Raw genomic sequence first — 27,002 nt, forward strand, 5'->3', positions numbered from 1 at the left:
AGACAGAAGCAGGGAAGTACAGTATGAATATTTTATCATGTTCTCATTATCAGCAGTGAAACTGGGAGCATTCATCTTCTGGCGCTATTCAAATATTTAATGAGGCCATCTGACTGTTACCTTTCACAGATCCAGTAAGGTGTTAGCTGATGCAGGTGCCTTGCTCAAGGTCACTTACCAATTCCGTGAAAGGCCACTGATAGAGTTTTTAATTTTCCAACTTCCAGCAGAGGGCACTGTGTATCATCAGATACTAGTATCAGTCATCACAGGAGTTAAATTTGTGCATTCAGATGGGGATCTCACAGTTCTGAGCCCATAGAATTAAGTGAGGGAATGAAGACATGTGAGAGGAAAGGTGGGTTAGGATCATGCTTTGGGGATATGCAAAATGAGTAAGTATAAAGAGTTAATAAGTAATAGCCGCATGTCGGTTAATTGTATGTCAGAAATTATTTTATCCTGTGAGCAGAAATTTTAATTAAGTCTTTTCAAGGTCAGATGGTTTTGCTTTGCAGACTTACTAAAATAAAGGTTTTATTTGAAGTACAAGTATGTGTTATTTTGTTGCTATTAAGACAATGATTCTTCCCGTTTTCAATTGTATTGTTCACATGTACAGGTTGGTAAGCAATACTTAATTTGATATATTCATAAAAATCTAAGTCACTTTAATAAGCATGTTTAAAGTACTAATTTTAGTCAAGGAAAAAGTCTTTGAATGATTGGAATGACTAAATTATCACTGACACGTTATTTTTTCAATGAGCATTTAAATTCATTTTCCTAGATTTGTTAAATTGAAGAGACATAAACACTGCATAAAGTTTGTCCAGGGTAATTCATTGACATTAACTTGAAAATTACTACTTACCTGTAATTTTAGATGTCTGTAGACATGGCAGGGTAAGAGACGCATGTTAAAATAATTGCATTTAAATTATATCTGTGTATAAGAGCATTTTTACACCTAAATTGTTGAGTTAAATCCAAATTATAAATCATAGACTGCGTAAACTTTGAAGCATATAATTTGATGAAAATATTTTTGTTTTTACTTGTAATGATTACCCTAGTTTGAGTTGACTCGCATTAATCTTTGAGTGTGTGGAGAAGATGAGGATGGAGGAAAGAGAACTTTGTTGTTGGAAAGGAATTCCTATTTTAGTTAGGCAGTCTATAACTGTATAAATCTGTAGTCATAGGTGTTTGTTTATTTGCTTTTCATTTTTGAAGAAGTGTTCGTTATTTGAATTGACTTACTAATAAGTGCACATACCAGTGATTGCAGATACTTACTTCTGGCAGGCTCATATCCATTTGTCTGATGAGATGAATAGCCTTGAATGTTCTGCTGGAAACGACTGTCATTTTAAATCACTAACCTAGTGCAAATATCCTGATAACTGTGTTGACTTCCTGTTTCACCAAACAGGAAGATTTATTTGCGTCAATATTGACCTGATTTTGGTGTGAGCCAATATTTAACTCAATTGATATTTTCATTCCAGTTGTCATAATCCCTCTAATTTTCTGGTAACTTTGCAGAAAGGCAAAACACATTTATCTTACACATTCTAGAAAGTTTGCGCTTATTAATGGCTTTCAAATGTTTTTGACTGCAGTACAAAACACAAAGTCATATTTCACATTATGCTCTAGTGGACACATACCTGCATGTGTGTATATGTGTACCTGAAAGAATTTCACGTAACAGTACCCTGACCTTACATCCAGCCAGTGGGCAGGGTGACGCACTAGTTGAAGGAATCTTTAATTGAAGTTACCTACCCTTTGAATTAACTTGATCCTGAATACCTGAAAATACATAAACATTAGTACAGTGCTAATGCTTAGAAATGTTCCAAATTTCTCTTTGTTTATATTTTTGGCCTTTCCACATTTTTGTAGTGTCAGGCTGAATGATGAAAAGTACCTGTAGTTTCTGTGACCTTAAGAAAAAGTGTGAGTGATAGGATGTCTTTTTTTAAGGCCTGCGTCAGTGTGAGCATTGAAAAATGCTACCCAAGTGGCTGAAGAAGGGATCTTCAGGGACCATCTTGGGTGACTTTTATCAGACAGTAAACACAGTGGCTAGCTCTTGGGAAATTTCTCTCCCTGTAAGAGCTCAGTGCCAGGCTTGACGTGGTGTAGATTTTCTCTGTGTCTTTTCATGGTGACTTGAGCCGTGGTTGTAGCAGCTGCACAGCGGCCTGGTCTCTGTGCTGCACAAAGTCTTCGTGAATAATAGAGAATCATGTCAGATCTGCTCTCAGGACAGCAGCAGATACTTCAAGGAACTGACCTCGGAGGAGCTGGGGGATGATAACTCTGAGTGTCTGAATATTCACATACACTCCCTGTGGAGGCAGGGCATCGGGCTGTTTAGTATTTCAGAAAAACTGTACACAGATGTAAAAATAGTTCTGAAAGCTGCACTGGTGGGCAGTGTTGTTAGGAAGTGCGTGACCTGGTTTTCAGAGATGGCTATTTTTTCAGAACTCAGGACGCTCCTGGGCCTGAGGTGACGCTGCCTGCAAGCGTCGAATTCCGGGAAAGCTGTGAGTAACTTCAGATTCCATTGTTGGTGAATTATTGCTTCTTCCATTTTCCTCCATCTGATTTTCATGGGTTTTTGTTTTTGTTCTTTTTTTTCTTTTTTCTTGTTTTTGAAATCTTTTCACAGCTGAAGATTCATTTTTATCTGCCATTATAAATTATACTAATAGCTCTACAGTCCATTTTAAGTTGTCACCTACATATGTATTATATATGGCATGTCGGTATGTATTGTCCAGCCAGTACAGACCTGATGTCAGTCCTACAGAACGTACTCACAAAGTGATCGCGATAGTCAACAAGATGGTGAGCATGATGGAAGGGGTGATTCAGGTGAGTTCACCTGCGACGCCATGCCATGCCCTCATGTGCTGTCCTTTGGGAGTCAGTCAAGTTTGTTACTGTCATGTGTCAGATTTGGTTATATGTTTGCCTTTATCTTAAGAATTTTTTTCTAAATTAAAAGTTACATAAATTGTGTTGAAAAATGTATAGCTTTAAAAGTTGAAAAGAAATGTAAAGTTTTTACTGTTTCTTCCCTACAGACTTTAGAATAAGGGAAGATAAACTGTGTATATGGTAACGTAATAATCATGAAAGAGACCCTTAAAATTATAATACTTGTTGTGAGAAAGTATTGTGACTTGATGTGAGTTTTCTTAGAATTTAAAAAAAAAGTTATTGAGATGAAATTCACACAACATAAAATCAGCCCTTTTACAGTGACCAGTTCAGTAACAGTCAGTGCATTCACAGCTGTCAACCCTCTGGTTCTGAAACATTTCCATCACCTGCAGTAGAAGCCCACCCCATCGAGTAGTTTCTCCCTATTTCATTCCCTCTAGGCCCTGGCAGCCCCCTTGTTAGAATGCTCTTAATGGTTGTAAAAGGCACTTGCTCTTTTATAATGAGACTCCTGTGATGCTGGTGGGACTGTCTGCACTGGTAGAGGTATGATGGACATCACGACATTTCTCACTTAACGATGAAACTCAATAGATTTCATAAATCTATTTGAAAATTTCGGAAGCAAGGGTATTTTCTCGGTAGAATGGATTGTTTCTTTTAGGTACTCTCTATAGTTAATAAAATTGGCATAGCAGTTTTCCATACTTACAGATAATTTGAAGATTTAATCTTAAATTTACAGATTTTTAAAATAGTTTTCCTAAATCACATGGCAATGCTAGTATTCAGCTATAAAACTTGAGGATGTAATGTTGAGTAACAGAATTAGATGGTTAGGTTGTTTTCTCCTGTCAGGATAGTTTGAGGCTAACTAATCTTTTAATTCCCTCAGAATTGTTTTAAAAGGCCAGAATTTTTAAAGAAGTGTTTCTCTTATGTTTGAGCGGTTAGCACATGAATTTGATGGAGTTAGGATTATTTTACCCAAGTGAGGATAGGGATTAAAAAAGAGAGTCATTTTATTTGGACGCTATTTTGTTACTCTCTTATTTTACAAACAACCATGATTTCCTTTTCAGTTGTCATTCAAAGCCATTGTCTGTGCCCCATCGTGTTTGGATTTCTAAAGCCTGTTCCAAATAAAGTCCTGTCATCAAACTGCTTTTGATAGACTTTTCCATGTTGAATTTGAACTAGTCATTGAAATCACCATTATCAAATCAAGTCTTCTAAACTTCAGATTTAGGTTTAGTATGTGATTGGAGGAATCATAACATTTTTGTAAGAAACTATGATAGTGAGTAATTTAAATTCTTTAATTTATAAAAACCTACTTTCCAAAAACAATTTATTCCTTTTTAGTATAGGTATAGTATAGTATAGGTATAAGTTTTTAATCCATTGTTAGGTTCTCAACTTTTATTTTGATTGTTTCTGTTGGTCTTTCCTGTCTCTTTCATTATTAATTAATCAATCCAGGGGAAGAGACTATCTTCCGGACCTTTCAGTAGTCTGAAGCAGTGTCACCGGGACGTTCAGCAGTCCTTCCTTTGTGAATCTTCTAAAGAGATCCACATGTTCATGTGTTCCTTGTAACATCATTAGAGATAAGCTCTCTAGGAATTGACTTAGTTATTGTCCCAGTGGGAAGAACATAGAACTAACTAGTCCCTTACGGCGTACGCTCCAGGAGCTGCCTCGGCACCTTGCATGAGTATGTAATTTGAGAAGAACCTAACTAAATGTCGTACCTTCATGTCGTACCTTCATATTGGTGTTTTGATTTTTTTGAACTATCATGATTGTTTACAAGTTTCTTTCTCTCGTTCTGCTTGATTTCCCCTCGTCTGTTTTTCTCCAGGAAGTAGACCAGGTTGATCAGGTAGGACATACTGCTGGGACCTGGTCCTGGCTGTGTTGGCTTAGCTGAGTTTCTCATGCTGCTTCCATGTCAAATACAGCACTACAACTGGACTGAGCAGTTCATAACACTCATTCAGCAGCAGAACATGCACTACTAAAATCCTTTTTGACTGCAACCTTTATCGGCATTTCATAATTTCTGCTTAATGCACTTCAGTGTGAATATGAAATGACAAAAGTTCTGTTTCTTCTCTTTATCGTTTATCCTTGGTTCCTATTCTTTGGATCTCATCTGAGGTTGCCTGGCCTGCACATGTGGTCGGGAGATGAAGCGATAGATCAGTACTTGATACCGAGTTGCTTGGTGTCCGAGCCAGTGACTGCGAGTATCAGGGTGGCTGTGGGTGACCATGGGGACGTGTGTGTATACTTCACAGATTACCAGATAATGCACAATTGACAATTGGGTGTTGTAGTATTTGCTCTCTCCATTTCTCCATTGGTTCTAAATCGTAGCTAATTAGATCCATGTATTTGTACATAAACCCCAAGAAGAAGTGGTTATGTATTTGCCACCGCTGTGAAGGTACCCAAATTCCTTTGCAAATATCTGGTATCTGTGGTAAATACCCGGTGACAGGGGAAGGTACTGGTCTATCTTCAGCAGCTTTTCAAGAGCATCCCTTTTTGTGTTACTGTCTTTGTTTGTTCTGTAGCTGCTTATGGAGATGTGTTCTGTCTGCAGAAACAGAAGAACATCGCAGGGGCACTTGCTTTCTGGATGGCAAATGCATCTGAGCTGCTCAACTTCATTAAGCAGGATCGAGACCTCAGCCGGATCACCTTGGATGCCCAGGATGTTTTAGCACACTTGGTGCAAATGGCGTTTAAGTAAGGACCACAGTTCTGGAGACACTGTTCTATAAAGATTTAAGTCGTATATTTTCTTGTTGAATTTTCAAAACTAATTTTAAAGGTTCTCATTTACTCTAATTGAAAATGAATATTGAGAAGCATAAATAACTACGCAAAATGTATTGACTTAATAAATGGAATTCAGTGAACTATGTTTCACGAATCCTGAGAATAAAACTATTATATTTTTAAATGAAAATATTTTTAAACAGTCCAAACTGTTTTGCACGTGATACCATGTCTGACAATAGCAGTGCCACATGTTGAGATCATTAACACTGTTTATGTATTTTCAGGTACCTGGTTCACTGTCTGCAGTCAGAACTGAATAATTATATGCCAGCCTTCTTGGATGACCCTGAAGAGAACAGTCTGCAAAGACCAAAAATAGGTTAGGATATTCTTTTCCTCTTTCCTTCTTCCTTTCCTCCCTCCCTCCCTCTCTCCTTCCTTTCCTTCTCCTCCTTCCTTTCTTCCCCTCCCTCCCTTTTGTCCTGCCTGTTTAACTTCATTTTAATATTTAATATACGTAAGAGGGAGGTATTTTACAAATAAATGAGATATCCTATTGGATTTGGCATTCTTAGTAAAATAATAAAGTTTCACTATCGTCCGCTTTGTTTAGCAGTAGTTCTCATTTTGGAATGTCATGCTGGCTGTGCCTTTTAGAAAGTCCCTTAGTGTGTGCGTAAATGCTAGATAGCTCTGGGAAATCCCCGTATGTAGTCTACAGCCACCACGTCGCGCTGCCCATTGGAGATGGGAATTCTAGACGTGAGTGGAGCAGGCCTTTCCGTAAGTGCCTTTATCTGGCCCACGGCTGCTTCACGAGGCTTTTCCCCGATGCCATTGCTACCCTGCCTCACCCTGCGTTTCTGAACAGACGATGTTTTGCACACGCTCACGGGCGCGATGTGTCTGCTGCGGCGATGCAGGGTCAATGCGGCCCTGACCATCCAGCTCTTCTCTCAGCTCTTCCACTTCATCAACATGTGGCTGTTCAACAGACTGGTCACCGACCCCGAGTCGGGGCTGTGCTCCCACTACTGGGGCGCCATCATCCGCCAGCAGCTGGGACATGTGGAAGCATGGGCGGAGAAGCAAGGCCTGGAGCTGGCTGCCGACTGTCATCTCAGCAGGATAGTGCAGGTGGGCAGTCCCGGGGAAGGACTGGGACGCAGCAGAACCTCAGCAATCCCCTTTTGGTCTTTTTTCTGTGTAAAAATAATGGGACCACGGTATAGGCATTTGCCTGGGTCACTATAACGAAGTACAATACACTGGGTGACTTAAACAACAGAAATTTATCATCTCAGTTCTGGAGGCCGGAAGGCCAAGATCCAGGTGGGCAGGTGAGGGCTGTGAGGGAGGGTCTGTCCCAGGCCCCTCCCCCAGCTTCTGTTGGGTCGCTGGGTATCTTGGTGTTCTGTAGGCGCATCTCCCCCATAGCCCCCATCTCTGTCCTCGTCTGCACAGGGTGGCCACATGTCTGTCCACATGTCCGCTTCTTGTAAGGACATCAGTCATAGTAGATCTGCTTGATTACACTCTCAAGGCCCTGTCTCCAGATGAGGTGACATTCCGAGGTACACAGGACAGGACCTCAACATACCAGGGTAACCAGTAGGACACGGATCCTTCAGTGGTCCTTTTTACTCAGAGTAGGAGAGTATGTGTCCTAAAGCTCCTTTCTAGAAGGCAAATTCTTATTTAAAATGGTTACTATTCACTCTTAAGAATACGAAACCAGGGGGTCACAAAGCAAAAACCTATATACAGTAGTAGATACACGAAAGAGAGAGAGAGGACTCTGAGCACAGCACTCCAGAAAGTCATCAAATCACAAAGGAAGAGCCAGAGAAGAAGGGAACAGAAGAGTTCTGTTGTAGAACAGCTGTAACCTAATGGCTTCACCAGTTCTGAGGGGGTTGCTGAGGTGTTCGAGACAGAAAGTGCTGTTTTACACTTAAGGAAATGAGTATCCAGTCTCAAAACCTAGGCGAATTTTTGTTATTATACTGTAGTTTTGTATTTGCTTCTCAGTTTTTTCATCTAGTCTAAGGAAATTTAGCATAGAAAGAGGCAGCTGCCTACCCTCCTGCTTTAACTGAGTCAGCTGGTTATAAAAAGGCCATTGCAGTGAACCTATTCAGACCCCAGTAACTGAACTGGTCACCTGAATGGCTACGGAAGTATTTCCAGGTTCTAAGAGAATTTTTTAAATGCTCTATGAACATATAATTGAATTTCACTATATATATATATACACATCACACATGTATATATATGTATATATATGTTTTTTAGTAAAATTAAGAGGCCGCATAAAAACCTTTTGTAGGCAGTGCTTTCAGTTCAATTTAATGTATATAGTTCATGTTCATGGAAGTTTGTTTTCTTAAAAATATCCTGCATTTCAAAATCAAATTAGCGAGTTACTACCGTTGTACAAATGTTCATAAAGGGGAATATTTATGAAATACTTCTAAGTCATATGTCCGTTGTTTGTTCTCCTCCAAGGCGACCACTCTGCTTACAATGGACAAGTATGCACCTGATGACATTCCCAATATAAACAGCACCTGCTTTAAGTTAAATTCATTACAACTTCAAGCCTTATTACAGAATTATCACTGTGCACCCGATGAGCCCTTTATACCGACGGTAAGTGAACGGTGCCACGTTACCACACGGTGGTGCGGGACGCGTTTGCACAGGGAGATGTGGATGAAAAGCAAAAAGGAGAACTTGTTTAATAAGTTACCTTATTTCCTGAGAATTAGATGACTTACTCTAATAGAGAGGTAAGTTAATTAGATGGTTGGATCCATCTGTTGACCTCCAGTATTGCATTTATGCCAACAAAAGACATCTCTGAAAATAGCCCCAAACTAGATACCACGGAGTGTCCACCAGCAGTACCGTGTATAAATAAGTCAACGTCGTGGATGTAAAGAAATACCGCCCTAAGTGGAAAAGAATGAACTGTAGCTACACGACAACGTGGATGAGCATTAGGTCATAATTTGCACAGAAATTAGGCAGATACAGGGTACAAACAAGTGCTTTCGGCTGTCTGAATTTCAGGAGCCAACAGGAGCACGGTGTGGGAAGCCTGGGAGCGGTGCCTTTGGGAAAGGCAGGAGGGCATGCATGCATGGTCACTGCTCGGCCGGCTGCGCCTCCGCTCCCTGAGCTGGGTGGTAGGTGAGCTGCTGTGTTCACTTCAGTGTGCTGTGAAGTCAGGATCTGTGCATTTTCCTGTTTGTGTGTTATGTGTTAATAAGCTTTTAAACAGAAACCACTATAACCCATAATTCCGAAATCACCGCTCTTCCTATGTCATTACACAGTCTACAAAGTGGGATATAATTAGCACTGGATGTTACAGAATTGTGCAAGGAAAAAAATGATTCCTTTTGAAAGGAGAAAAAAATCCATTGTCTCATGACTACAAGCTTCTGTTCAAAGCTGCACGTTACGTGAAATCAATCATGAACGTCTTGGTTCATATGCTGAGGTGTCTGCTCAGCTGGTGGTTTGCTGCCTTACCCCTGGGCTGTGGATATACTGGCCGGTCACTGTCCCTCCTGGATGGCCCTGTACCTGCGAGAGCTGCGCCAACCACGCAGCATCTCTGATTCGGCCTGTTTCCCAAGCAGGACCTGATAGAAAATGTGGTGGCCGTTGCTGAAAACACGGCCGACGAGCTGGCCCGCAGCGATGGGCGGGAAGTGCAGCTGGAAGAGGACCCTGACCTGCAGCTGCCCTTCCTCCTGCCCGAGGACGGCTACTCCTGCGACGTCGTCCGGAACATCCCCAGCGGCTTACAGGAGTTCCTGGACCCTCTGTGCCAGAGAGGTAAGCGCCGCTTTTGAGCCGGGGCTGAGGTCAGGCCAGCGCTGACTCCTTCCCTTCTCGGCGTTTCCTGAGCCTGGTGGCTGGACTCGGCCTCTGGAGCCCGGTTGTAACTTGGTGTTGGGATCAGCCCAGTGGGGTCATTCAGGGCAGCACAAGTGCTGGCCCCAGATTGCCTGAGTTCTGATCACACCCCCGTCACCTACAGTCTCACTGTAAAGTGGGTGTGGTGACAGGACCCACCTGTGGGACTGCTGTGAGGATGGCTGGGTGCCTGCGCGGCTCTGTCAGGGCCACAGCGCTGTCGCCGGGGCCAGGCCAGCTCGTGGTTTGCGCTAAGACCCCAGCCCTGGCGCAGCGCCCCTCCGGAGTTCATCACGTCTGGCCTGCGTTTTCTCCTTCACGGTCAGTGGTGAGCGTACCGTCCCCGTGGTACCAGAAGCCTGAGCTCGCTGCCACCCAATGTTAGTCCCTGTCTGCTGTCCCTCTGCAGTGGAGCTCAGGTGCAGGCGTTTCAAACGAGTAAAGAGAATAATGGAAAGGTTATGGTTCTGTGTCCACAGGTATTAATTCAGTGAGTGTGATTTTTCACCAGTGAGTATTTCACTCACCTCAGTAGATTTTATGTCTTCAAAGATTTTCATAGTTACGCAGTTGGCTTTACAGAAGGTGCTGCTCGTAAGGAGATGGGAGTGTGACGGTCCTCAGCTCTCGGAGAAGCAGGGGCTGGGTGGCTGTGGGTCTAAAAGGACCGAGTGGGATGGTGAAGGGACGGGGGCAGGAGTGGGCAGAGGCTGCCCCAGCCCTGGTTCAGGGCACACGGGAGCCCCCGAGCCAGGGGTGCCTGTCACAGGGGCCTCAACTGGCCCCTGGCACCAGAAGTGTGTCCTCACACTGACCCAGCACGGCGGTGGGCCCGGGGGCAGCAGCGGCCACCGGGCTGCTGAAAGGTCCCTTCCATGCTGCCCACCCCGCCATCCGAGACCACAGCCGTCAGCGCCGCACCCGCGTTCATCACGGCAGCAGCCAGTCATGGGCCAGTTCTGCCGCCGCAGCAGCCTCCACACTGCCTTCGGACATTAGAACCAGGCTCTGTTTCCGGCTCCGGCTAGACGCTCTCCCCATCACCTGTGGAACTGTGGAGCGTGCTGTCCACCTCTAGTCTCGGTCTCCGCCTGGAAACACACTGCACGTGTGACTACTGTTGAACAGTGCGCTGTGCGTCCTTGCGGGGGCCTTTGGGTCTGTTCCTGCTCCTGCTATTGCACTTACACACCTTTCTGTATTTTCTTAAATTCCACTCAGGCGTCCCTGTGTCCAAACAACCTCAGCCACCTCCTAAAACTTAAGCAACTTCCCCACCAGGGATCCTTAAGTTGTTCTGCTGTGTTTTGTGGCAGCACTTGAAACATGCTTATAAACATACTGCTTCACTTCCCCTACTCAGCGCCTGACTCTGGGGGCTGCGTGCCTGTGCCCGGGAGCTCCCCGAGGCTCTGCGGAATGCTGACTTTCCGGACATGGGATGCTTGACCAGGTTTGGGCATCAGCACCTCATTTCAGGTGTTGAGATGGTGACGTAGCCCAGAACACACGTGCCTTGACAAGGCTTGTAAAGAATTGGGTGTTTTCTTTTATGACATCAGTGTTTTTAATTCTTCATGCTCAATTCTTTTTGCAAGCCAAATAAAGAACTGTGTGTTCTCAATTTATATTCCTTCTGTTTTTTTGTACGATATAATTGATTCTGTGAGAGAAGGTTATAAAGTCAGCATAGACTCATACCTGATCTGAGACGCATTCCTTAAGCTAAGAAAGTAGGAAGTGTCTGTTTGCAGTGTGCTCCAGACTTATTGTGGGAAACCTGATGTTTGAAAAATGAAGAAAATAATTACAATTGTTGGAATTTCAAAGCTGTGATAATTATAATTCCTAGAACAGAAGAAAGAGACGTTAAATTATATTTCAGTGACACTGGATTGAAACGTTTTTTTTAAAGGACTAGAACTAAGTAAAATTAGTTTATGTTCTGACTTTAAGTATATTTGTGGCATATCCTTTTCTGTCTACCATGAACAACCTCATAAGTGTCCAAATATACTCCCCCCAAATTACCCTTCCTGGTGGGTACCGGAGTGGAAGAGAGTTCCAGCACATGCCAGCCTGGCCCCCTGACCAGTACCCACTCCTCAGGGATAATGGAGACTGGATGTTCCTGAGAAGCTGTGTGTGGCACACTGGCTGCTTCTGGCAACTGTTAGCTGCTAATAATAGTGAGACCACTGGGAGAAACTTAGCAAGACTTGTGCGAGGCTTGTGTGACGTGACCTTTTCAGAAAATTTCTGAGAAACACAAGAGAAGACCTGATTAAATGAAGAATGCTACATTTTGAATTGAAAGACTTCATTTTGTAAAGATGTCATTGTCCCTGATGAAAATATCAATGGTATTCTTTAAAACATTGTGAGATGATTCTGAAATTTATTTGTAAGTAATCAGAGTATTGCTTGTAAGGAAATTTGGACAGAGTAATGACGAGGGGCCTGTCCTCCAGAATTGCTGTGTGAGTCAAATAATATGCGGGCTGTAAGTTAGGTGGCTGGTGTCTGGGAGTGCAGGCACACATCCAGCAGTGCCACTCGGGTCCCGCCTGCCTGTCCCTTTGTCAGAGAAGGCCTCTTGGGCCACGGGGTAGGTGGACAGCTAGCAAGGCATTACAGTGTGCGTCAGCAGTCGCCCACAGATATGAGAACAGCAGTTCTTGGGAACAAAGGAATGGGGAGACCCAGCTCACTTTTCTACCTGGTGTTGGACCAAAACAAATGTATTATTTTCAATGTCTGCTAATTAAGTTTTCAGAGGGAGTAAAGGTATATGTAGAATAAGAAGAATAAATATTGTCATGAGACGTCAAGTACTCGAGGCCTTACGCTCTTCCCTTGTTGAAGAGTATAGTGTGTCTGACTTGCGCTGCCTGTCAGTCTCACAGCCACTTGTTTGCTCTTTTCAGGTTTCTGCAGGTTGGTTCCTCACGCACGCTCACCAGGTACCTGGACGATATATTTTGAAGGTGCAGATTATGAAAGTCACCTTCTACATGACAACACGGATCTGGCAAGTATTGGATGGGTGCTAGGTGGGCCAGAAAAAGGAGCGTGTTCCTTATGACTTGAAAATTTAATGCAAATTCATTCCTTGCTTATCGTGAACCTTCTTGTGATAGGAAAGCTTTAAAATCACCTCTTAATGCTAATTTTATTAAAAAATCTTAAACCCATGACTTATATAGATACAAGTTTTTATTTTTAGACCATGTCTGTACAGTTTTGTCTACAAATGGTGCTTGTTTAAGTAAAGAATCTTTGCACCCACAGTTACACCAACCGTAACATTAATATGTATCTTTAAAAGAGGTTAACATGGTAGCCTTCACAGACTTCATTGGAAGAGGTTTTCTTTTGCTAAAAGTATTGTCTTGATCATTCTACCTTGTCTTAAATATGTATCAAATCATTTACTAAGTTCCATAAATTTCTGGAAGAGTGGTCAATTCCAGTATTTACTAGCTTCATATGTTTTAAGGGAAATCCTGCTTTGCTTTATACAGAGCATTTCAAACCAGAAGGCTGCTTTCCCCGTGCCCGAGGAGGCGGTGCCAGCCGAAGAGTGCTCTTGTGCCACACACACGAGCACGTCTTTCTTTGAAATACCAGTCCAGAAGAAATAGGAAATTTTTCTGTTTTGCAGTTTTTTATTTAAATTTTTCTATACTTGCCATTTTCATCTCTTAAGCCACTTAAGAGTTCAAGGAACAAGCAGATGTCGGCGTTACTATGAAGAGGCTCAGAGTATTACATGTGGTTGGATGTGGCAGTTCAGTCACCTGTTCACATAACCCCAGATGGCATGGAATAGACCAGTGTGTCTGGGCCCAGATTGAGAGATTCTGGTTGTGAGAAACAACCATAAGTCTCGTGAAGCTTCAGAGACTTGCTTGTGTATCCTGAATTCCTCATTGGTACTCAGTCGTAATGAATTGCTTTTGGTTTAGTAGCATACCTTAGATTTGAACATACATCATATCCTTCCCCCCAAATGAATTAGTTGATGATTTCTCTGTGTCCCAAATAGATGACACATGTAACTACTGACACAGTGGTCAGGCCTCTGATACTTACCACTGACCTAACCAGCTCTTACTTGTCAAATCTGAAGTGACAGCAGTTTCTGATTGCCACATTTCATAGAAAAACAAATACCTTTTAGATGGAATCACTGGTTCCTTACCTTTCTGGTTTATTCCCAGATCCCTCAGGAGATTTCAGTTCTTGATTTTAAAAAAATCAGGAGATCCCCTCAGGAGATTTCAGGTCTTGCTTTTAAAATACTCTCTCACAGAGAGAACTCTGGTTCTGAATTAACAGCCACGTGTTGAATTATCACTCCCTGGCAGTGGGCCTTTATACGTAAGTCCCCGTCTGTGTGCACTGGCAGCTTGCTTCTTTAATTTTGTTTCCTATTTCATGGGAGGTGTGACCTATATACAGCGTGTCACGTCCACAGATCATTTATCTTGCTCACTCGTTTATGAATCTGTTCAAGAACTGGCTTGGCCTACGGGGATGTAGCTTGTCACGAGGTTTACACCCAGCCGCGCGGGCTTCCCATCGTAACGTGGGCTGGGAGCACAGCTGCCTCACCCCTGTGGCTGCTTTAGTTCCGCTCTGTAGGAAAACGTGCCTGTTGGCATTTTCTCAAGAGACAGATGTTAGGTCACCTTTGTCAGAGTTTTTCTTCTGTCCTCCCCATAGATAATCTGAAATATGTTTTAAGTTTCTTCTTCAAAAAAACCCAGTAATTTATTCTGAAAGGTAATCAAGTAAAAATTTCATTTTGTCTTTATGTTTGGGGTTTGTAACTGGATAGTCATGGAAGTTTAGTTTTGTTTTATACATTAACTTCTTCAAGTAACATTTCAATAGCATTTATAACTGGATTCATGTTTAAGATTCTTGAGTCAAGAGTCTTAATAGTTACCTTCCTGGATGCGTACCTGAAGAGTACCTGTGTTGATTGGCTCTTTTACTTTTTCCTTTCCCACTTTCCTGTTTTCCCTCCCGTTCACCATAGTGAACCTGATTGACTAGATGGAGCATGAGCTGTGTGACCATGTATTATAGAAGTACCCCCATTTCAGCCGTAAAGTAAAACTTTCTTTTCATCCTTTAGGCTCAGCCGCTGAGGAAGGAACCTGAAGTAATCACTGTGACCCTGAAAAAGCAAAATGGAATGGGCCTTAGCATCGTCGCAGCAAAGGTAGGACAGAGTCAAGGCGTGAGCGTGTTCAGGCTTTGTCCTTTAAACCTGGGCTCAGTGGCTGGGTGTGGGGACGTCGTTGCCTGCAGGTGAAGTGTGTAGTCAGCATTGTTTGGGGTGGGGGGTGGTGGTGCAGGAGTGAAGCACAGGCTTGAGCTCCACTCACTGCGGGCAGACCTCCCTTCGGAAGGTGGAGCCAGCGTGGTGCGACCTGGAGAGGGAGCCACTGAGGTTCGGGGGGCTCAGGCTGGAGGAGAGGCCCCTTGTTGTCAGTGCCTGGGGGAGGCCTGTCTCCGAGTCCCAGTGGGCGTCACACACCGTTTTCCCGTGTGAGCGCACAGTGCACTCACTGGGCGCCTTGTCACCGACAGCTGTCTGGCTCCGACCGCCAGACACTCCGTCCGCTGGGTGTGCAGGGGAGTTTCAGAAACCGCCTGCTTTACCTGGGCTGTGTGCTTCCAACAGGGCCGACCGCTGGCCCTGCACTTGCAGAGGGCGACAGGAAGGACGTGTCGTTTCAGCTAGCCTTGGCATCAGAGCACTTGGACAAAAAGGAGTAAGGGGATGGTGGGGTAACAGGAAGGACAGAACCGTACGTACGTACAGCGCGTGGGGGTTCAGGCAACTCAGCCCTGCACCAGAGGCAGAGTTGAGTAAGAAGTAGTGCCTAACTCATTTTAAAGCGTCTCGATTAACAGGTCGAGCGTTTGTACCTTATGCTGTAGGCAGGACAGAACATTGAAGGGTCCGGAACCAAAGGGGACATGATGACACTTGAGGAAGCCGTACCTGGGCGTGGTGTGGCATGTAGGGTAATTTACAAGCACCTGGCACTAAAGGTGGGATTCCAGTTAGGACCCAGCTGGAAGACACCCTGTCCAGGGCGGTCGTCTGGTTGTGAAGCACCAGGTCATTGGGGTCAACCCAGGTAGGCTGGACTTTGGGTCCAGAGCCGCAGCCCAGGTCAGTCCAGGATTCCTGCTTCCTCCTCTGAGAAGGCTCATGCTCGTGGCTGTGTTGCCAGACTCTTGTATCTAATGGACTCAGAGCTCGCAATTTGCAGATGTGAATGGGAAGGTGTCAGCTGTGGACTCTCGCTCTTTGCTTAAAACTGAACCAAACGCCCATTTTCAGGATAAAAAAGACTAGGATGAAAACTTCTGCATCACATTCAGGTACACAGGAAAAACTCCATGTCCTGTTTTCCGATGTGTCTGGTGTTTTATATACATGTATATAAAATTTTATTTTAAATACTCGTCTTACTGGCAGCTGCCATTTACCAGCGTCTCCACCTTTTCCAGCTTAGCTACGTAATCTGTCTTAATACAAAACGACCTGTTTTCTGTAGATTCTAGTCTGATTTGGGTTAAATGTCTTGGATCCTTTTGCTCATGTCCTGATGTCTAAAGGACTCATGCCACCTACCGTCTGAGGCCCACTGGGCACTCCCCAGCCCTCTCTTCGCTGGCCGCTGGCCTTGTCCAGCTGCCAGGTGTTTGTGGGCAAATAGGACAAGGAGACAAACTGACAGTCACAGTCAAGCTGTGTTCACTTTCCTGCCACTGCAGGCAAGAGGCAAAAGAAAAGGGCACGGTGCCGTCCCCCGGTGTGAGGACAGTTGCCGAGCAGCAGGGAGAGCCCTCTGGCCGCCAGGAGGAGCCCTGAACCTTTCTGTGGACCCGGCAGGGGAAGCAGTGAACTGGGCTGAGTGAGAGTGGGGACAGTGCTTCAGCCGGGCCCCCCAGGAGGCCGCTGCATGGAGGCGCCCAGCCAGCACTGCGCGTGTGTGTGCTGCCTGCTTCGCTGCACAGGCTGAGGCCGCGGTGTGCCAGCTGTGCCCCGGGAGGCCTGCCGGGCAGCACCATGTCACTGCTGTGGTCTGGTCAGGCCCAGGGGAGCTGGACTCCTCAGCCTTCACCAAACCTGTGCTTATTGAACCGCTTCCCCCCGGCCTTTGTCCACCCGTGTGGCTGCTGGCCACACACCTATCCGTGCTCGTGTGTGCAGTTCCCGCACGGTCACCTCTGCCACCGGCTCCTCTCCTGTGCAGCTCCAAGCTACTGCGTGTTCTCTTTGCATCTGCGTTCACACAGGGAGCGTGGGAGGAAAGGAGTCCTCCGTGGTCAGTCGTGGGAAGATAGGTGACTGGATCCTTGCTGTCCCACGCGCGGTTTGGGGTGAGCAGTCAGTGGAACCCAGGCCTGATTGCCACAGTTTAGGAGGACACAGTGCGGTTCGGGTTACACTGCCTTCGTAAGGCTAGATCTTCGTTATGTGCACTGAGATGTTTGAACGTAGCAGCTAATTGCTAAAGTGACATTTATTCCGGAAGAGAATATTGTGTGAAAGTAGAGTATAATTTTCACTTGTGATTCTTTAAATCTCTAGGGTTTTTTTTTGTTTCATACGCTAATACATTTAAGAGATTTGTAGACAAAAACTAGAAAATAACAGTTGGGATACAGGATTATAGAATTGGGGCTTCATGGGGAATGGTAGCAACACAGGAAGTTAGGCAGATGTAAATCAAAGGATGAACTTTGCTGCCGACCACAGCTGGGTTGGGAAGCGTGACGATGTGGGTGTCTACACTGGGCCAGCTAATATGTGCTTTCTGAATTTAGCGTGCTCCTTCTGCCCTCCCCGTCGCTCCCGTGGCAGTGGCCCCCCACAGGCTGCCCTCAGAACAGGGCCCCCCAGAAAGCAGAGAACCCCCAAGAAGGAGCGCCCACTCTGTTTCTCCCGCCTCTCAACACCCAGTGCAGCCGGCCCTTAGGAGAGGTGGAGAGTGGCCCCCTCCTTTCCGGGTGCAAGACCTGCGTCTCCTTTTCTAAACGAGAGGGTGGCATCCTCTAACGTCACGTGTCAGGGATCTTCCTTCTGTTCTGGCGTCTGGTCTTGCAGATATTTTCTACGGTGAACAGTATGTGTACATTTAAAACTAGAAGAAAAGCAAGAGTGTTTGAAGAGACATTGCAGGTTCAGTCCTAAGGTGATTAACTCATCAGCTTGTAGGTGCATTTAACAGGACTAAGTACACATTTGGCTGTCAGGTTTTCTTCTCCCACCAAGAATGTCGACATGCAGCAGCCACTCTGTTGGTCCCTCGGGGACAAGGCGGAAAGTGGGAATGAGCGAGTGACCTGGGAGGGGTCACTCTGAGGGATCGGTGCTGGCGGCCTGTGCTCTGCTGTGCCGGGCCGGGCAGCACGGCCTCTCGTCGAAGCTGCACCTTGAAGGGGAAGCAGGTACGAACCAGGTAAGATGGTGGCTGAGGGGCAGTGGAGAGGCTGCAGCTGTGGTGGGGTGCAGCAAGGGGACGCCCCTTGAAGTGCACCGAGGGCAGCGGGAGCAGGTCTGTGCTGTTCGTGGGCTGGTTGGTCTCTGCCCCTCTGCACTGCGTGGTTGTGCAGTCGGAGTGGAAAAGCAGCCACAGGGCAGCTGTGGGCGAAGGGGAGTGGCTGTGACCCAGTCACGCTGACCCACGAATGCTGCAGCCGCGCTCAGTTCCTTGCTGCCCTGAAGCCCCGATGGAGCTGTGAGGTCGGCAGCGTGCACGGGCTCCGATGGCGCCCACTGTGCTCGGTGCCGCCCTGCGTGGGGGTTCTCCCTGCCGTATGCGGCAGGGCTGGCCAGGCTCAGGGGCACGCGCAGGGCGCCCAGTGGGGTAGTAAGAGAGAAGCTGGTCCTAGTTTCCAAATGGTACAGGCTCCGCGGAGCACTGGCAGTGGCGTGTAGTCAAGTCAGCAGCTGGAAGTCGCTTTGTTGTGGGGTAACGTGGCGCCGGCCGGAAGACACCCCGTCTTGTGCTCTGCTGCAGGGCCCCCTGTTTCTGGTCGTCGTAGGTGCCGGTGCACCTTTGTTGAGCAACAGCTTCCGGGTTGCTTGATGAACTGGCTATAGTGGGTGAAAGAGAAATAGCCACACGCAGCCAGATGCTGTGTGCGCAGCTGGGCATACCCCAGTGCTCACTGGGGGTAGGACGGGGGGAGGGGGCAGTGGCAGCTTGACAGGCAACGTCCGGCTTGAGCACGACAGCTACGTGTGTGATCCGCTGCCTGTCTCGCTAGGTAGGCGGGTGTGGGACTCCAGCTGGGAGCCGCAGATGCCATGTGGGGTCGCAGAGAGCTGTTCTGGAGGACAGAACTCAGAGCAGGTGGTCTGCTGGCTGCAGGTCTGCTGCTCACGTGGCTGAGACGGGTCACTTGGCTCTTGCTGTGGGGTGCCTGAGCTCCTGCCCTCAGGACCTCGGAGCGGAGCAGACCACTTCACGTCTCCAGGCCGGCGCTACGGCCAGGGCAGTGTGCTGACCTCAGTGTCAGGTGAGGGAGCCCGGGAAGTCCTCAGCCTGGGACTGGGTGATCACGTCTGTCACTTGTTCTATTTAATGTTACCGGGTATTGTGTTCTTTCCTGCAACGTCCAGTCGGCCTCTGTAGCTGAGTTGTGCCCCAGTAACCTTAGTTTCTGTGTATTTCGTTTTTTCTAGAAGCTCTGGTGGTCTTTTATCTGGCCCAGTCTGTGTTTTTGGCTAGTGAGTGGCTTAGCTGCCGTGAGCCTGGACACTGGCTGTTGAGTCCCCTGCTGCCCCTGCACACTGCGGTTCCGTCCTAGGAAAGCCAGATAGCTAGGGGCAGGGCGGGTGTGCGGTTCCCTCCCCCAAACATTGCTTTGGGGGTTCAGTGTGCCACTTCTTACTCATCTGTGGGCCAACGCGACGCTTCCTGTTTAATTTGGAGTTTTAAAATACAAACAGTTCCCTCCTCCTCATTTTTCTAGCTCTTTCTAAAGTTGAATAAAGTACCAAGTGAACAGAAATCAGAGCTGACTGGTTACGTAAGAGTCTGAATGTTGCATGCTTCTCATTCGTGCTGATAAATGCCACAAGTGTCACTGCTTCCCGCTTGGAACTGCGGCCCAAGTTTTGCAAGGCCAGCGTGTTGGTTGCTGTTGCAGCTGAGAGAAGTAGACAGTTGCGTTTCCAGGTTGAGAAGCTGTTGTAGGGACCCGATGTGGTTCTCCGTTGTGGGGAGAGCAGAGCCCGTGGTGAGTTTCCTACGGGGCTGTTGGGACGCGGGTGTGCTGGTGCTGACTGATCTGTGAAGAATGCTTTTCTCCCACTGGAGCCTGTTGAAACCTGTCACTAATTAGCTGGCTCGTGAAGCAACCGTTTAATGTTGCTGTAGTTACACACCCAGATGTTTGTTGCTTTTTGTTTTAATGCTGCCAGTTCTTAAGGTTTGTAAAAATGCAAGTCTCCTACATACTTTTTGTACAAGAAAAAAACATACATTTAATCCGGCTAGTTATAATATGGTGAAAATTGCTTCAAGTAACTGTAACTGCAGCTATATAATTTACTGACGACATATATAAGAAAATCCATGATGTAATTTTGTTTGGGCTACATTAGGTCGTTTTTACTGTAGGTTTTCTCTAAAACTCATTTTTTCTAAAACCGATTTTCTAAATGTGAACGTCAAACAACTTTTAGAAGTACTTAACTGTTTTACTATTTCATTTATAAATGAATAGCTAATTCAGTAGTATCTTAAAGATAGTTTTAGTTTGTGCTTTTAGACTATATATTGATTTTAAGTTTTTAAATCTTGTTAGTTTAAAACACAAAATAAGATTCCTGCGCCCTAAAAAGGAGAGGGTGAGACAGTGTTTATTAACACACCGCCTCTCGCTGTTAGAGGAAAGTTCCTTACGTGACTGTCATCTAGTGCCCTGAGTCTGAGACCTTCACTCGTGTCTGTTCTTGAGTGTCCTGACTGCGACCGTGTGGGAAAGACCTAGTTAAAGAAATGAGGTCGGGAAATTCTTGGTTCCTTTTTAACATCGGTTCCAAAGTGCCCAGTGTGACTGCAGCATTTCTGCTGTGGAAATGCCAGAAATAGCTTTCCATCGAGTTGTAAAACTAGTGCCTGCCACGCGTGGCCGTTGCTTATGAATTTGAAAGCAATATTTTATGTTTTAGTTCTAAAAGCAAAATAGTGTATTATATAAAGGAATAATTTTTTACCAATTTTATAATAATGGCCTAAGTGCTAATTTCTAGATTGAGTTCAGTTACAATATTAAAACCACATGACAGGAACATTTAAATGTTAATGCCCTAAAGCAGAGCGGTGGATTCACACGGTAGGATCCTCAGGAAGGTGGGATCCTCAGGAAGCGTTGGCATTTGTAGGGTCCGGGGCTCAGGGCTCAGCGCCCGGGCACGCACAGGGCACACTGCTGTGCGCTGGGTGCACAGGTGCCCGGGGCCAGCCTTGGGCTCTCGCTCCTTCGACTCACAGGTCTCTTTGAAAAGCTCAGGAAAGCTCTGCACCTTTGGCCGGATGAGCCCCACACGGCACGTTTGCCTCCTCAGCCGTCCGTGGGACCCAACCGCAGACTCTCCTTTCTGGTTCATTTTCCTTCACTTTGTTGTGGAGGAGGGAAAGACTGACGCCGTGATGCCTCTGGTTTCGAATTTTATGCAAAGAGGAAACAGACCCACAGAGCGGGACCTAGAGCCCAGCTCACTGAGAGAGATCAGGCTGGGACTTGTCCACAGCACCACCCTGTCGTGCACGGGCCTGTCCTTCCACGCCGCTGAGGGCAGGGTGTGGGTCCAGAAGGAGTTTTAAAGCCGATCGTTTCAGAATGAAGGAGTTCCCACCCAAAAGAGGGAGCTTTTCAGTGGTTGGTAAACTCGAGTCTGAATTTTGCTGGTTAATGGGTCAGAACTGCTTGTCTGACTAGCTGTGCCATGTCAGGCCCTGAGAAAGGAGCAGATGGGCAGAGCATGGGGCTGGGCGCCTGACGAGTTGTCCGTATTCCTGGGCGCTGAGGTCATCCCGGCCTACTGATTGTTGGAAACCCGGCCAGTCCAGACTGGGCTTCCCGGCTGAGAACAATAGCCGTGAATTCATGCTGCTTTGGCTGGCATATCTTTTTTCCTCCTGCTGCCTTTTTTTTTTTTTTTTTGGATTGTATTTTAATGATGTTTTTATGTTGTTAATCATCTACTCCCACACTCACTCAGTTTGCCACTGGCATGTTGGAAGCACAGGTTCCTTTTGATTGAGGCTCCTGATTGCGTCTGGCTGTGCAGCAGTGAGGGGAGCCTAACTATACTTTGAAGCCTTCCCAGAAGGTGCGTTGGAAGAATTAGAGGAAACGAGGCATTTGAGCGGCCTTTTCCTTGTAGCACTTTTCATCCGATATGTGAAGCAACTGATAGGTACGTGTTTCTTTCTCGGTTCTGGGGAAAGTGGGATGGATGTCCAGCAGCTGCGTTGGACCTGTGCCTTCTGGCGTTGTGTTGGGGAACTTCGGTGTTAACCGACTGCCATTCTCTTGGTACCTTTCTTACAAGTGAATTCCAGACCCAGCTTTGCTCCTCCACACTCTTCTGCTCTGCCCTTGATCTCTCACCTCCGTCCCACCTCCCTCGCAAGGCCTCTTCTCAAACCCTCTGCCTTTCCTGTTCCAGGAAAGCAAAGCAGTTTCAAGGTGCATTTCACACTTAATAAGATCACACACGTAGCGATCTCTGTTACATCCTTGTAGTTGCTTGTTTTGAGGACTGAGGACCTGGATCTCTGCCTTCTTTTCACTACCTGGCTAATGTACTCGTGTGTCTGGTCATTGCTCTCGAATGGTCTGTGACAAGGTGGAAGGGCACAAGAGGCCAACCATGCGGCTTGGGTGCTTTGCTGCCAAGTTATTCTCATACTTAAGTCTCATTACATTTCAGAGTTGTATGTAGCGAAATTCATCATTCCTAATGCCTTTGGAACATACATGCTTTCCAGAAGATCAGTTTTAAAAAGGAATTTGGTTGGTTAAATGAGGAATGGCTAATTCTGAATGGTTATGCTTATTCTTTTAGTTTTGCAACGAACAAATACACTAAAAGTACAACAATAAGTTTTTCAAATACCGGTTGAGGTACCTTTAGTCAGGTAATTCTTAAAATTGTTTAGAATTTAGAATGTATTTTATAAATTCATTTGCTATATTGTGTTCTCAGTTTTAATAGCTGTGGGTACTCTTCCCATGTTTGGCAATCAGGGTGTATAATGTTGGCATATACTGTACTAAAATCCTGTTTTTACCCAGTTATCTGCCCTGTTTATTACTACTAGCACCTGTGGTTACTGTAACATCTGTACTGTGAAGGACCCTATAGTTTTAGAGAGGACGTTCTAAACTGTCTATTAGCTACCTTAAGAAAAAATTGAAACAGTGAGGTCAGTTTTAATTGCTTCATTTTACACATTATATCCAAAATGTTAGGATTTCAGTATGTAGTCCATTTAATTTAACAAGATCTTTTAGATTCTTTTTCCATACTAAGTCTTTAGAATCTGAGCGTGTCTCATACCTGCTACCCATTTCCATTGGGACCGGCCACACTGCAGAGGTTTGGCAGCCGCACGGGGCCTAGTGGCTGTCGGATTGGAGAGCACACTGGTACAGCTTCGCCAACATCTAAAAAGCTCTTTATATTCTGTAATTGGCTTTTGGTCAGTGCTCACATAGCTCATATTTATATTCTTTGAGTGACAGATGGATACATTGACATGTAGCAGCAAAAAGTTATAATAACTCTGGGCCCCATTTTCCTTTGTTAATTAGAAAAGGAGTAGAATTACCATAAAATTAATTGTGTGTCAGCCTCTGTGTGTGTGTGTGTGTATATATAAATATAACAGGAACTAAAGGAATTATTTTAATTTTCAGTTCAGTCTAGATTAGTTTGTGTGTTATTGCTTAGAAATAAGACATAAGTGGTTTAACATTTCTGAACTTAATAAATTTTATTTCATACAATTTTTGTTATCATAGTCTGTAACATTTTTATTTTTATTCATACGAAGTTGGGGAGGTAGCAGGAAGCTCCGTAATGCTAAGGAATTACAGTGGCCTGGCGGATGGTAGTCTGCCTGGCCCGTTCCCAGCGTGGAGGGCAGTTAGCAGAGATGAAGAGAGCTGTCTTATCTTTGCTCAGCCCGCCAGGTGGGCGTTTGGGCCCAAGGCTGCTGTGGCCAGATTGAGACATGGCATCGCCTTTGAGTTGGTTAGAGGTTGTGGAGTTTGGGTTGAAAGTAACTACCCATATTGATTTGAGACGCGCACACACAGTAGTTAGCAATTCCTCCTGGTTCTTTCATCTCCAGGTATTCATCTGTAACTTTGTTTTTCTAAAATAATTACGAGTGCGACTGTAATTTCTCTGTACAAGTCATATTTACAAATTTTTATGGCCAGTTCTTAACTGAGCTGTACATGAAGTATAGACAGGATTCGAATAAGCAGGGGTGGGGGAACCAGCGTGTAGGAGGGAAGGGCTTTGCCATAGAGGCAGCCATTCTGCAGGAAGGACGTGTGTCCACAGGAAGGAAAATGGCCGTGGGCTGCCAGCATCTTCCCGGAAACGGAGCAGAGCAGTCTATGAAGGAGAGAACAGTTCTTGGGGACGTGGTACAGGCCGAGACCACATTTGGAAGACTCAGGGCCAACCAAAGTTTGGGTGCCTGTAGGAATATTCTAGATCCAGATTCTTTACTTTGCATCACCCACCTCCACCAAGAGTGTTTTTTTAAATACCGTATTTCATGATGCCTTGTTGATGACTTTTGATTAATTTTTATGATGAGCCTTAAATAGACCTTTTAGACACTAATGGGTCTTCTGAATTGAGGTCTCTAATAGCGTGAACTCATATTTCCTTGGATGAAGACCTCCCTTTGTGACAAGCAGATATACTGCTTACAACCTGAATTCGCTAGGGATTAAAAGAAGGGATTGTAACGTAGAATTTAGGTAAATCCCCATCGTGTGAGCAAATACTATCTGTTACTTGAATACTATGCCTTGCTCATCGTCCATCACCTGACCGGAATGGACTGGAATGTCCCTGTCCTAAAACAACAGCACGTTCGGTCCCATCGTCAGGAGTGCTCAGGGTTTCTAACTTCTTAAACGAGTAGCCTTACAACGTTAGCAGCTTTGTGTTACCAACTCGTGTAGTGGGTCGAGCAGCTGCTTCCTCACCTGCTAAGGAGTCCTTAGCGTTCCGGACTTCCTCGTAGGAGGTTTCTAAAATAAGATATTGACCACATTGTAGTAGCTTTGTGAGGCTGAGGGCGGGTGAGGGGCTGCTCGGGGATGGGAGGCAGCTGGGGGGAGGCGCCTCTGTCCAAGTAGCTGGAATCCAGGACAGAGGCCCCGGCCGTTCAGGGGAAGCAGGACAATCCCATGGGAACTTCAGTGAGGAAGAGATTACATCTTGTGTGACGTTGGGAAGGCGAGGGGGTTAGCAGGTGCTGGCAGGTGAGCCTGGGAACCGGATGATGAAAGGAGTTGGGCAGACATTGCGTCAGAAAGCCACACGGAGAGAACAGCATAAACAAATGCAAGAACATGGAAACAGGACAGAGTGGGGGCCCTGACGCGGGACATGGATCGAGCAGAGTGTTGTGAGAGGCTTAAACCTGAACTGGGGTGCAGGGAGCCGATGCATGTGCAGGAGGCTGCCGGCCTTCTAGACAGCAGGCAGCTTGAAGCCGTGGGCTGGGCACTGGGTTGGTTGGGGTGGGGGGCGCTTCCTCAGGCCGGGGGACCGACGGAGCTGGCCGAGCCGGCCCAAGGAGGGTGTCCATTTGGGGCCAGAAATTTTCGAAATTGATAATGTCAACTTCTGCTGTTTAAAGTCGTGGTGTTAGTGATGCTGTCAAATACCTGTATTACGAGATGGGTTTACGTCAACAGTCTACGTAGGCATATTACACTTGCCATGGCGTGTGGTACAAGTACAGTAACTTACCTGTGTACAAATGGTATAGGACGTCAGGTTATTCCAATGTCTGCAGTTCTCATGGCATCTCCTGCCTTGAAGCTCATGTATTATGCTGTGGGGTGCTTGTGGACTAATAGGGTGCAGTAGTTCTCCTCAGGCAGATGATCACTGGTTGAAAACATCAAGTAATAATCAAGTGAAGCCCGTTTATGGTGGCCGTGGGACAAAGACATCTTGCTAGAGTGAAACAAAAGTGAACTGACATGCAACAGAAAGTGTGTGTGCAGGGTCTTGGTTTACTGGGGAGAAGCAAGAGAGAATTTTTCTCATTTTCTTATATCACTCTATTGTGTGATTTTAAAGTCCTGTTGTTACAGTTGGTCTAAATAAATGAGATTTTTTTCTTTATTAATAGTAATCTTATAAAACATACCAGAAATGGGGAAGGAGAGCTTGATTTACTGTTTTAAAGTGTGTGTTTGGTGTTTTGTTTGTCAGTGTCACTAAATGCACTCTTACTAGTATTACTACTAGTCGTTTTTCCTGTCAAAGATGGTTATAATTGATTATCTTATTAGAAGGACTATTTTTATTGTCTAATTTACAAGGACAGTATTGCATTCCCAAAACCTAATGCTGAGTGAAAATGTAGGTAAGTGCTCCTTCACACCAAAATGCAGTGCAGTCACCCCCCCCATTCACAGGGGTGACATAACAAGACCCCCAGCGGATGCCTGAAACCGCAGACAGTACCGAAGCCTGTATCCACTGTGTGTCCCTGTACGTCCCCACCGTGGTCAAGTTTATAAGTTAGGCACCGTGAGAAATGAACAACGATGACTAATAATAAAAGACAACAGTATACTGCAGTGTACATTACGTGAACGTGGTCTCTCTTACAACCTATCTGACAACAGCGGCGCCTACTAAGTGACTCATGGGCGGGTGGCATGTACAGTACGGGGAAGCTGTACAACGGGATGATTCACCTCCCAGGTGAGACGGAGCGCGGCTGCACGAGATTTCATTGCTTGCACCACTCAGAGCGCCACAGTTTAAAACTTAACACGTTGTGTATTTGTGGAATTTTCCACTTAATATTTCAGATCTTGATTGACCATGGGGAACTGAAACCGCGGGGAGCGAGGGGGGTACTGTATTCTGAAACTCAGTGAGCATTGCTTTTATATCAGACAGAGAGCAGAAGAAAAGTAACTGTACTTCAGAACCTTTAGTAGAAATCTGACAGGACTAGCTACAAGTATCATGTAGTATTGGCAGA

At 45.6% G+C, this 27,002-nt stretch overlaps 1 protein-coding gene across 16 annotated transcripts in view; it reads left to right on the forward strand.

The window, feature by feature from the left end:
- The window catches only part of AFDN (afadin, adherens junction formation factor), a 131,674-nt gene that overhangs the window by 77,591 nt on the left and 27,081 nt on the right, over window positions 1-27,002 (forward strand). For 10 of the 16 annotated variants that reach the window (XM_033100448.1, XM_033100445.1, XM_033100446.1 and 7 more), the window contains 10 exons: window positions 2,500-2,561; window positions 2,687-2,892; window positions 4,829-4,849; window positions 5,576-5,721; window positions 6,042-6,136; window positions 6,629-6,894; window positions 8,266-8,409; window positions 9,408-9,606; window positions 12,615-12,718; window positions 14,834-14,920. In XM_033100448.1, coding sequence (XP_032956339.1) covers window positions 2,500-2,561; window positions 2,687-2,892; window positions 4,829-4,849; window positions 5,576-5,721; window positions 6,042-6,136; window positions 6,629-6,894; window positions 8,266-8,409; window positions 9,408-9,606; window positions 12,615-12,718; window positions 14,834-14,920 — 1,330 coding nt within the window. The remainder of the gene's footprint in view (window positions 1-2,499; window positions 2,562-2,686; window positions 2,893-4,828; window positions 4,850-5,575; window positions 5,722-6,041; window positions 6,137-6,628; window positions 6,895-8,265; window positions 8,410-9,407; window positions 9,607-12,614; window positions 12,719-14,833; window positions 14,921-27,002) is intronic. The other 6 variants (XM_033100447.1, XM_033100453.1, XM_033100456.1 and 3 more) reach the window with 1 other exon arrangement.

The sequence above is a fragment of the Rhinolophus ferrumequinum genome, assembly GCF_004115265.2.
Source record: "Rhinolophus ferrumequinum isolate MPI-CBG mRhiFer1 chromosome 3 unlocalized genomic scaffold, mRhiFer1_v1.p scaffold_36_arrow_ctg1_4, whole genome shotgun sequence".
Lineage (NCBI taxonomy): Eukaryota > Metazoa > Chordata > Mammalia > Chiroptera > Rhinolophidae > Rhinolophus > Rhinolophus ferrumequinum.